The sequence below is a fragment of the Acinonyx jubatus genome, chromosome C1 (assembly GCF_027475565.1).
Source record: "Acinonyx jubatus isolate Ajub_Pintada_27869175 chromosome C1, VMU_Ajub_asm_v1.0, whole genome shotgun sequence".
Taxonomy (NCBI): domain Eukaryota; kingdom Metazoa; phylum Chordata; class Mammalia; order Carnivora; family Felidae; genus Acinonyx; species Acinonyx jubatus.
This window is the reverse complement of record NC_069381.1, coordinates 11212813-11225233: the sequence shown is the minus strand read 5'-3', so window position 1 is coordinate 11225233 and position 12421 is coordinate 11212813. Positions and strand designations below refer to the sequence as shown.

Below are 12421 nucleotides of genomic sequence, written 5' to 3'. Positions count from 1 at the left end.
AGGTGTAATCATTTTACAGGAGAGACAAACAGAAGAAAAGGAACTTGCTCAGGTTTTCGGTGCTGAGGTCACCAAAAGATAGAACAGAATTAGAGGCTACAACTCCTGGGTTCTATAATCCAGGCTGAGCTGACCTTATTAAAATGAAAGGAAAATAAAAGGGAGCCTTACACAAAGGACCCACATATTATAGGATTCCATTTCTATGAAATGTCCAGAATAGGAAAATACAGACACAGAAAGTAGACTGATGGTTGCCTAGGGCTAGAAGGCTTGGAGGCAGATGGGGAATGACTGCTAATAGGTCCAGTTTCTTTATAAGGTGATAAAAATGTGCTACGATTGATTGTAGTGATGGCTGCACAACTGGGAATAGACTAAAAACGAACTGCACCCCTTACATGAGTGAACTGTATGGTATACGAATGATATCTCAACAAAACAGTTACTTAGAAAAGGAGCTTTACCTTAAAAAAAAAAGGTAGAGCAGAGACAGAATATAGGGGCTAGAACTGAGCGAATGTGTATCTCCTCAATCCCAAAAATGTGCCTGATGGTCACTCCTGTTTCAAGTTGAGGCTATCCTGAAGCTGTTGGGAAATCAACTAGAAGGGAGTCCTTTTTTTTTTTTTCTTAATGCTTATTTACTTTTGAGAGAGAGAGAGAGAGAGAGAGCGCGTGCACAAGCGGGAGAGGGGCGGAGAGAGAGAGGGAGACACAGAATCCGAAGCAGGTGCCAGGCTCTGAGCTGTCAGCACAGAGCCCCATGCGGGGCTCGAACCCATGACCTGTGAGATCATGACCTGAGCTGAAGTCGGTTGCTTAACCGACTGAGCCACCCAGGCGCCCCTAGAAGAAGGGAATCCTTAAACTCAAGTATCATTTTCTGCCTCTTTAGCATGGGTTCAACTAGCCACTTCCTTCCAACAGACCTCAGCTGGCAGCTTGTGTGTGTGTGTGTGTGTGTGTGTGTGTGTACACACACATGCGCATGAGGGAGTTAATCCATACCAACCAGCAACACATATATGGGTGGGCCTTCTCTGCAGGGCAAGAAATTTTTATCTTTAACCACGGTAACACTTATCTTGAGAGTCCATTCGCTTCAGAGTAATTCTGAAAAACTTGTTTACCTGAACGACTAGATCTGCTCCCTTCCCCCACAGACTGGCTCTCTTGTCTACATGCGACAGTACAGGAAAAAAAAAAACAACAACCAGCAATTCTCCAGAACTAACAATTTCACCAAATTAACCAAAGGAAGATTTGTTTTGGTTTTTTTTTGACTGACATGTTCAAGTCACAACTCTTTCTAAAGTTTAACAGTACACCCAAGGGACTAATGTAATCCCGATCTGGGAGGAACAGTGCTTGATGGTCTCTTACAGCCCCAGTTTCGGGCTGAATGGATGCACTGTGTTCTAAGCTGGCATGTGACACTCATCAACTGGAACCACAAACTTTAAACCCACTGACCTAGAGACTAAACAGTATTTAAAAAATCTACCTGAAGACAGCAGGGAATGGAAAACACTATTACATTTCATTAAAGGGTTCCACATCAGAACCCTGGCCACTTTTTGTAGATCGTGAACCCCTCTGAGTATCCAGAGAAGGCTACTAACCCTCTCCCTATCAAATGCACACATGCTCTCAGCCATGCAACTGTGAGTATTTATTTCAGGGACACAGAAACGTTCTAAATCCCAAAGCACAGATTCCAGACTATAAACCCCTATTCCTGATAGAACACCGAGACAGGTAAATTTCCTTTCACATGATTAACACGGCTGGTGGGCAAGGAGCAGAATCTGGTGGTCCGGCTGCCTAATGTTCATAAAGCTCAGTACAATGGGAAAAGTACCACGTTTTAGTTCCCACGCCTTCACTTATTAGCTATGTAACACTGAAGACATTACTTAAAACCGGAGCTTTGTCTAATAACGATAACAAATTAGAAAGAGGAATCTCCGCCCCTACAACCGTGATCCTGTGCAATGTGCATGCAAGTGCCTGGCTGACTGTAAAATGTTCCACACAGGCCTGCTAGCTGAGGGCCAGACACGAAGCAGCAAAAGTCAGTCAGGAATCACGGGCATAGATGGCCTCTTAAGTCCTTCCCCAGGATACAGTTCTCATCGATCACAACAGAAGCGAGCATTTATCGAGGGCAGGCTGAAGGCTGCACTATTTTCACAGCTAAGAAAACGGCCATAGGGAAGTCAACCCAGCCAAGGATACAGAGCAACCAAGGGGCAGACTCTGTACCCCGCAGTCTGAACCCGAAGCTAGTCCACAGCTCTGACCCACTGCATTGTGCTGTCTCCTGATGCCTGTGTCAGGGATGTCTTACTTGGGAACTGCACTGGAGGTCGAGGGTCTGCATTCTCCTTCTGTCGTAAAATCACGACATCCCCATCTTTCAAGCCGTAGGAAGCCAGCGATCTGTGGTTGTCTGTGAGGGGTCTTTCAGCATAGACGATCTACAACCAGAAAAGAGTTCACCATATGAAGCACTGAGAAATAACATGGAACAAAGCAGGAAGACTACGTACAGTGTCCCTTTTCACCAGATGTCAGTCCCAGCCTGCTCAAAACCCTCCAATGGTTTCCCATCACACCTGGAATAAAAGCCTAAATCCTTCCCGTTACCTGCTAGTCCAACAATTTGGTCCCTGGCTCCCCCTCTGACTTCATTTCATACTGTAATTGCTGCTCCCTAAATAATGTGATCAATTTCCCCCTTGGGACTGTTTCACTTGCTCTTCTCTCTACCTGAAGGATGTTCTTTCCCCAGCTATTTCTTTTTTAAGTAAGCTCTATGCCTAACATGGGGCCTGAACTCAGATCAAGAATTACATGCTCTACCAACTGAGCCAGCCAGACGCCCTCCCAGCCACTCTTTATTAAGGTCTCTGATCAAATATAACCTTTCCAGAGCCCTTCACTAATCACCCTATTTAAAAACCCTCTCATATTAAGTATCTATTTCTTTTTACTGTTTATTTTTGAGAAACAGAGCAAGGGGGGGGGGGGAGAGAGAGGGAGAAAGAGAGAAAGAGAGAGACAGAGGGGAAGGGAGGGAGGGTGGGAGGGAGGGAGACACAGACACAGAATTTGAAGCAGGCTCCAGGCTCTGAGCTGTCAGCACACAGCCCCACACGGGGCTTGAACTCACAAGCCATGAGATCATGACCTGAGCCAAAGTTGGACGCTTAACCGACTGAGCCACCCAGGAGCTCCTTAAATATCTGTTTCTTTATTGTCTTTCTGTTCCACTAAAATGGAAGCTACCTGAGGACAGGAATTTGTTTTGTTTGCGTAGCTCAAATGTCTTTTTTTTCTTGTGACAAGAACTTTTAACATTTACTCTCTTAGCAACTTTCCAGTATGGGATACAGTCTTGTCAATTACAGACACCAAGCTGTATATGACATCCCAATGTATCCATTTTTAAATGATCTTGCACGCTGGCAAGTCTAAAAGTTTTCCAAATACTGCCTGTTCTGCATTCTTCCTTCTCTTCCACTGGATCAGGGATGTACTACTAATAAAAACATTTTTTGATGTGCAATCAAACACTGAAAAAACCTGAGAGCATAAAAGCAGGTGAAACACTGTGCTGTAGGAAAAAACCGGAGAAAGGGCACACTACAGTTTAACCACAAAGGTACATAAAACCTATCCTGCACCATTACATACTACAGAGGGGTATTCAGAATAAACTCAGGCTTTGAAAGGTTTTCTTTCAAAAGATTCGCTGTGCACCAGGCCATGTGCAAGCCAAGGAACCTGAGTCCTGTCCTGGCTCTGACAGTGGCCGCGTCCCTCCGCTGGTCCTGGCTTCACATTTCCGTTTGTCAAGCAAGCAGTTGGGGTTAGATAATCGCTACAGCTGTCCCTTCCAGGTCGGTCTGCTACACTACCATTTTACAGTGCTTCCTCACATGTCCTCACAGCTCTTGCAGGAAGACTGCCTGACACACAACCTGAAAAATACAGATTTCTGCTGGGAAAAATGATCTGTCGTATCTGCTCTCAGAATCTACACTGACATGAGAAATAGAACCAACAGGAAACCGAATTTCCAAAGCCAAATACTTCTGGGGGTGCACAAAAAAATGGACTCAGAGCTCATAGGGCCGATTACACTTCCTAAGTTCTATACAGCATTAGAAAACGTATCGTTGGTTCTTACCCTCAACCTGCAAAGTTAAAACATGTTCCAGCAGTCCACTGGACTGTCACTGCATCGATCCACTCACACTCTGCTATTCTCCCTCATGTAACCACATATCGCGTGGCGAAAGTACAATAGAATCAACACAGACTGTTTGCAATACAACCCGCGAGCCGTATGGTAACTTGTGGAATTGCTGGGAAAACTACCATAAATCTGAAGGGACAAGTGTCCCAGCTGAGGTGTGCACCAAGCAAGAGGAGGCATGACAACAGAAATGCCATGCAGGCGGCTCTCACAAGGTGACCTCAACACAGCGAAGCCACCTTACAACAAAGGTACTGAGTGGTCCACGGCCCGCTCCTTAATTTTCCAGGTTCAGAAACTCAACCATCAGTACATGCAGAGATACAATCGGTTGACACATTTTAACTGTACTTATAGAAGAACATTTATCTACAACAGGGAATCAAACGCAGAGCATCAAAATGCTCCTATCCGGCAGCAGACTTGTCTTCAAGCTGGCAATGCTACCTGGAGGGCCATATGAAGACAGCAGACACAACCACGGCTTGCACTTGTATCGGAACGGGTTCCCACAGTCTCCCGCCTCATCCTACGCCCTCTCATTTCTAGGTGGGCACTATTCGTCCCATGTTGCGGACAGGGAAACAGAGTGCGGTGACCTGAGACTACACAGCTATTAAGAAGATAACTAGGGCAGCTTTTTCTGCCCCCAGGTCCTATCCCTGTGCTTTGATAAAACCATCTATTTTGTACCAAAAAATAAAGAAAGAAAAAAATAAGAAAATAAAAAAAGGAAAAAGAATAGAACTAGGATTGGAACACCTGCCTGACTCCAAGAGTGGGAGATCTTCCCTAAGGACCACATACAACTTTCCCAAACCGAAGTCCAATGCGGCCAGCTCAATTAGCTGGTGACCTGAACAAGAGCTATTAAGCCATCTGTCACCACTGAGGGCCTATGCTCACCAGGGGAACCAAAACCCTGTGCACCGCTCAGCGTATCAATGTGTCCTGAACATGAGGAAGGACCACTGGCGGCTCCTCACTCAGGACTTCCACGTAAAAACTCCACGATGTTCAGTGGACATAGTCTTTCCTCAGCAGACGCTGTAAATGTTTTTTTTTGTTTGTTTTTTTTGTTTTTTAAAAAAGACAGCCTGGGGGCGCCTGAGTGGCTCAGTCAGTTAAGTGTCCAACTTCGGCTCCGGTCATGATCTCAGGGTTGGTAAGTTCGAGCCCCCACGTCAGGCTCTGTGCTGACCGCCCAGACTGGAGCCTGCTTCGGATTCTGTGTTTCTCTCTCTCTCTGCCCCTCCTCTGCTCGTGTTCTGTCTCTCTCTCTCTCCCCCCAAAATAAACAAACATTAAAAAAAAAACTTTTTAAAATAAAGACAGCCTGATCTAACAATAAAAGTTTAAGATCCTGGTAATAACTACCACCAAACACATACATGGCATGTGGAACATTGCTATCTTGCCCCATTTCCTAAAAATACTAGACTGAAGAATGTGGGTGAGGAGCAAAACATTCTTCACTCTGACAAAGCAGCAGGCGTATTCCATTTTAGTCCAAGGACGCAAATGAAATAAACAAAAGCTTAGCTGAAATTATAACTGCCACAAAGAACCGACTTCTTTTTGTTAAAACAGGCTTAAGAGTCTAAGAAAGACAATTATTGTATAGCTAAAGTCCTATAAGAAATCTGAATGAGTCTCCAGCTCAACAAGAGTGTACCATCAGACCAATGGTTTCACATTTCCACCAGTCAAAACAAAGAGTTTCGGTAAGGCATTGGTGATGCTTTCCACCATAATATCCAACTCAAAGGCCACAAAGCTAAAAATTCTGGTTTTGCCAGTTATGAGGACACACAACAGGACAATTTACACATCTACAAGTCTCAAGCTGCGAAACTGGCACACTGCTAGTACTTACTCCAGAGGCAGCACCCTAGAGACCAAATTCTAAGCTTAATCAACATTTAACAATAGACTAAAACAACTCCAAGACCAACAACTCCATCATTAAGCATGAGGTCAAATGCCTTCTTGTCTTCAATCAACAGAAATTGTAACAATACATTTCTAGCAGTAAGGACCATCAACTGGCCACAGAATCTTTGGACTCACATCTGAATGACTCCCTAATACTATCTATCATTAATTGAAAACCTACTATATGCCAAGTGATCTACATATACATCTCATGCCACAGCTTGACTTTTCCAACCCTTCTGGAAAACAATATGGCAAGTTACAAAAAGCCTTTCAAAAGACCTGGCAATTCCATAGCTAAGAATACATCCTGAGAAAACAATCAGAAATGGGGACGAAGCCTTAAATACAGATATCCATGGAAATGTTACTAATAACTGCTTCCGATTCCCCCAATTCAAATGCCCAGCAATAGGCAAATTTTTAAATAAACTGCGGTACATCTGTATTACATGCCCATTAAAATTATAAATTTGAAGAACTTGAAATGTCAGGGAAAAATGCTGACAATGTAGCTTTGACTGAACAAAGAAAGTTGAAACTGTTGGTACAGTTCAGGGCATCATGTTTAAAAGTTACATTGTAACCACAGAAAAGGAAGAAAGCTTAGGGAAAAAGATACACTAAGAAGTAAACTGCAGTTGTTTTGGGGTGATATGGTAATAACTTTTTCTCTCTACCTTTTCCTAGAAGTTACAAATTCTCTAAAACGAATATGCAGTATTTATCAGAAAAAAAATTCACGAAAATTACCTGCAAAAATAAGTATGTCAAAACCAGCTACAATAGAAAATTTCAGTTTCCACTGCTTTAAAACAGTGTTCTACAAGCGACAAATCACGCTGTGTACAGAGCTGCTTTCCCAGGATCATACAGTTACTGCTATTACTTGGCATTTACACACGCCTTTTGAGAGTCCTTACACATTCTGCACACGTTTTTACCACATGCCACCTACAGGGGTAAATTATAATGATGTTTCAAAAATACAAAGACATTAATTTAAAGTGAAGCTAAGTTCTGATAATTCTTTGAAGTCTGCCCAGCCAAGTTCTGCATCAAAGCATCAAACAGAGCCATGACCGGCTTCCAAGCCCACACTTGTATTAAGAGATGGAACATGCCCAGCTTTAATCACATGTACAAGTAGAGATAGTTTCTATTCTAAATTTGTTATCATCACATTGTAACTACTATAATCAGACTAGAGCTGTTAAAAAGTAACGTCTTTTCCAAGTGCATACTTATGCACGACTGATGCTGATGTGAAAGTGTGAATTCTAAACCAGTGATCCCCAATGTGGGGCAGGCATGCGAAACAGTTCTTTAAAGATGTGGGAATAGAAAAATATTAGAATTTTCATGTCCATTTATTTTAGTTCATCCTTCCTTAAACGCTATCCTATGGTTGTTTATAATGGACATAAGGTTATTACTTCACTCATTGATGTTTACGGTTATTCTATACATATGTGCGCATATATATAATGCATATAACATTAGTTCATGTTTATAATTTATTATATGTATCGCAAAGATGTATGTTCCAAAACACTGTACACAAAGGGAAACCTGACTGAAAAAGTTTGGAGATCCGTGGTTTGGACACACCGTGACAGGAAAGAACAGCCAGGAACCAGAAAGAAAGGAAAGAAAGAAAGAAAGAAAGAAAGAAAGGAAAGAAAGGAAGGAAAGAAAGAAAGGAAAGAAAGAAAGAAAGAAAGAAAGAAAGAAAGAAAGAAAGAAAGAAAGAAAGAAAGAAAGAGGAAAGAAGAAAAGAAAAAGAAGAAACTCCCTTTAGAAATGGAGGTGAAGGAACGAGGACAGAGAAGGCAAACAAGAAAGAGGCAGAGCAGGAGGACTAGGAGGGGAAAAGGAGTAACATGGGAGATCCTGGGCGGTGAAGCAGTGGGAGTGGGGGCCTCAAGTAAGTGATGTATTTGTAGGTAAAACTATAATGATGTTTACCGTTACGATCTGGCGAACGGAAATGACTCAAGTGTGTGTCTAGGGTGGATCCTGTTCCTGCCTCATGGGCAAGGCAAGCAACTGAAAAGACAACCGACCACCAGACATCTTAAAATAGATACTGTGTTAGGTTACAATGGAGCCAACGGAACAAACTTGAAACAGGGGAGCTGTTTACAGCTGGGTAATACAGGCTTCACAGAAGTTGGAGCCCAGGCTTCCATATGCTAATTTGGCTTGGGAGGAAGTAAATGCCCAAATGGTGACCTAATGAATAAGAAAGAATTTGTGGAGTTAGCCTAACTGTTCAATGAGTGAGGTACTCCTAACATCCTGAGCAAACAGAGGACTGTGCCTGCCTGGACCATACAACCAACGGTCTTTTCCATCGGTCTCTTCCTTTAAATTTGTTACAGCCCGTCTCAAAAAGGGCAGGAAGAGAGGCAATGCCACTTTTCATCTTCTCCCAAGCCCAAATAACGATGAGACCAACTTACATTTTCATTTTTTATTCCCCCCTGCCAGCTGGTGATTATAACCAGGGTAACAGAACCAGAGGGTAGAGAGCAACTGAAAATGCCACCTTCAAAAATTTCAGAATTGTGTTTACTTCCCTACTTAAACTGTCCTTCCCTAGTTTTTCACGTGAGGGATTCATGGGCAGGAACTGGCTCCTCAGTTTTTAGAAAACATTTGCAAAAATTTCTTTTTACCGATTTCTTTGTAGCTTCTGCAGCTTCAGTCTGCGTATGTGACACTTTGCATCCTGAAACCTATTCTTTCTTGATATTCAGCTTTATGCCAAGGTTCTAAAGTTCACATCGTGTAAAGGAATCATACTCACTTCTGAACAAAATATTGACGCATCTGTTTATCACAATAAAGGGCAGAACACGCTGCAGTTGGGCAATAGTTTTTGGAAGTATTTCATAACTGCAGTAGAAAATCACGATTTACATTCTGGGGCCCTGGAGGACTTCTATAATTTTCTCAACGTTTAGACCATGTCCTCCACGGTCCACTTATCAAGTCGAGATTTAAATGTTTTCCTGTAAAGGCCAGAGTTATCGTCACCGATTCTGTTTGGTGGCAGCTCAGGGCATTCTGAGAATAAATTATGTTGCTCGTTTCAAATAAATGTAAGAGCAGCTGAATTTCCTTCCAGCATGGTAGGGAAATGAAACAAGCAAGCAAATCACACTGAGAAGATACCAGGCCATTTTTACGAAAATATCCTCATAAAGCTCTGAACTTTGAACCCACCCAAACTCTCAATTGTGGCCTGAAATAAAGAAGGATTCTGGCCTACTACCAGCGAAGAAACCAGAGAAACAGCTTGAAATGAACGAATAACTACCTTTTTTTTTTTTTTTTAGAGAATTTAATCAGAAATGCCATGCGGTAGGGAAAAAGGTACAGGGTATTTCCAAATGCCTCAAAACAAGGTAAGGCAAGTCTCAAACTTTTTCCTTCACTAGGAGTGCAGATCTCTACATTTAAAGGTAAATTACGGCTGCTGAAGCAGGAGCTCTGTCCAGAAAACCAGATGAACACCAACCTACCACAGCGATCCAAACTGGTATTTCTGGTTGGGGAAGTAGAATGTATGAACTCTTGCAGACCTGGAGCTTCTTCTTAGGTCCACAACACCCCAAACTCGGGATTATTAGGGGAGAAGGGGCCAAAGAGCCAGAAGGTGGGGCGGGCCGCCCAACAGTCCACGCGCCCCTCGGGCTGCAGTGGGTGCGTCTGCGGTCAGGTTCTCCGCTCCCTCCCATGGCACCCCACCCCACGCTCGGAGTGTGTGGGGGCAGCTACCGATCCCAGCTCCCTCCCGGACGCGGGGGCGAGCTGGAAGAGGCCATCCTGCTCCCCCACCCCCAATTCCCCACCAGCAGCAAAGGGAGGGCGTGAGACCCCAAGGCAGGAGGGTCAGCCCTGGAGAGAGACCCCGCTCGCTGCCCGGCGTACCTGGCTCTCGGCTGCGGGGATGCCGGACTCGAGCTCGCACAGCGCGCGGAAGTTGTGCAGCTCGAAGTCGGCGTCGACCTGGAGGGAAAAGGTCACCTCGGAGAGGTCCCTCCGCACACAGTACACGGTGAGCAGCATGGCCCGGGCCCGACCCAGCTCGGCTCGGCCCGGCCTCGGCGCTGGGCTGCGGGGCGGCGGCGGGGCCTGGCTGGTGCTGCGGGCGGACGGCGCGGGCTGCTCGCTCGCCCGCTTGCTCCTTCCCTCCCTCACACACGCTCAGTGACTCACTCCCTCCCGCCCTCACTACCAAGCACGGCCGCCGCCACCCGCCTGCGACTCCGTCTGCCTGCCTGCCGGCCTGCCTCCCACCGCTGCCGCCAAGCGCGCCAGCCGCCCGGCGCCCCGCCCCGCCGCAACGCGGTTGCCGTAAAGCCCGCCTGGCCCTTTCTGCCGTCGCGACGCGGCGAAGGGGCGGGCCGGGAAGAGGGAGGCGGGCAGCTGGGAGAGGATTGGAGGGGCTGGGGAAGAGAGAGGGAGGAGGCAGGGCGAGAAAAGGAGAGAGAAGGAAAGGAGCGAGGAGAATCAAAAATGTACCAACTGAGGGAGTTAATAGCTGAAGTCTGTGGCGGACTCCACAATCTCATTCATCCGGCAGGCATTTATGAAGCGCCCTCCAGGTGGATACAAAAAATGCGTAAAAAGCTAGGTCTTTCTTGGCCCTTAAGAACTCTCAGCTTGGTATAGGCGACTGACAACTAGGCAGAGGGTTCTAAAATGTGTTCTACGAAGCAGAAATTGAGGCTCAGAGAGCTTAACCCACTTCTTGTGCTAATGATTGAGGGTTAAAACCAAAATCATAACCCTGCCTAGTCTATAGAACCGGGCTTACTCTGACCCCTGACCCCTTCCTGCGCTCTGCCCTCCCAGCCACGTTGGGATTTTCAGTTCCTCCAAGGCTCCATTCCTCTGCCTTGTAAAGTGTTCCCTCTACTTGGACTGTCTCCTTCCTACACCTGACAATATCGGGCACGGCTTAGACTCCACCCCACGAAGTATTTTCTCCTGTCATGGCCTGTTTCGGGCCACCTAGCTGATGAGTGGATAGAGGCCCAGAACATGAGGCTTCCAGAAAACCAAAACGGGTGCATGAGCGGCACCTCCCTGCTTACCACCCGCTTCTTCCCTATCCACGGAGTAAGGACCCCTCTTCTATTATAACAGGAGGGAAGGAGGAAGCAGGATGGCTACGGAGGCAGGTAAGTAGGTAGGTTGGCTGGCGAGAAAGTCAATGACTGGCTGGAGACTTTTCTCTCTGGAGGAGGGAAGGTCATCTCTGGAGGAGCAGGGGGTTGAGAAGAGTGGGTGTATGGGCTACACAAAACCTGGCTGTCAGCGACTTAAGCAAAGAAAGGTCTATTTTTCTCCCAGGATAGGAAGCCTGGAGGTAGACAGCCGCATCTGTTCAGTGACTCAGTGATCCCGGGGCCTGTATTTCTGTAAATCTTTTGGCCTTTCCCTGAGAGTCACAACATGGCTGGCTGCCTCCACGCCATGCCTCGTTTTCTTGTTCGAGGCAAGACCTTGCCCAGAAGTCCTGCGGCGGGTTTCTGATTACATCTCGCTGGCCAGAACTGTGCCACGCAGACGCCCGCAAGGCTAGGAAAGTGAGTGTTTAGCTTTCCTCACCTCTTTAAAGGACATGGACAGGAGAAAAAGGTTTTGGCAACGGGTGTTAGGTGGAACCTGCATATAGTGCCTGCTACGGCAGGGAAGATTTGAAATAACCGTTGCAAATTGAAGCAAGTTGAACAGAGAAGTCACGCAGAATTGCCACGTGGTGTCGAGGATGCAGCTGAGGTTGGAATCATGAATTGATGAATTTTTCTGTTACATGATTTTTCTAGTGGTGCTCAGGTGCCCAGGGGTGACAGAGTTTATTTTCCAAAGATGGCCAAGGCAACATCTTATACGTATACACCTTATACGTTCTTCCTACGATGTGTCCATAACATTCCTTCTATGAGGAGATGGGGTGTATGTCCTTCCATGTATTTTTATGTTATTTTATCTTTTTTAGAGAGAGGGCAAGATTTGGGTAGAGAGAGAGGGAGAGACAGAATCTCAAGCAGGCCTCACACCCAGTGCAGAGCTCAGTGTGGGGTGATATGGGAAACAAAGGCAAGAAGGAAATGGCAGATAAAAATGAAATTTCCCTATAACCTGCAGCCCATTAACAAAAAATACTTGAGCTCCCTACTGTCTTAATGTTAATGCTTTGCT

The 12421-nt window shown here is 45.5% G+C and overlaps 1 protein-coding gene across 2 annotated transcripts in view; it reads right to left on the bottom strand.

The window, feature by feature from the left end:
* The window catches only part of DDI2 (DNA damage inducible 1 homolog 2), a 45041-nt gene extending 34520 nt beyond the window's left edge, over positions 1 to 10521 (bottom strand). Inside the window, exons 1-2 of one of the 2 annotated variants that reach the window (XM_027060334.2) lie at positions 10142 to 10521; positions 2354 to 2483 (exon numbers count right to left, since the gene is read on the bottom strand). In XM_027060334.2, the coding sequence (XP_026916135.1) occupies positions 2354 to 2483; positions 10142 to 10279 (268 nt within the window). In that variant the 5' untranslated portion in view covers positions 10280 to 10521. The remainder of the gene's footprint in view (positions 1 to 2353; positions 2484 to 10141) is intronic. The other variant, XM_027060341.2, reaches the window with a different exon arrangement.
* Between the last annotated feature and the right edge of the window lie 1900 nt (positions 10522 to 12421).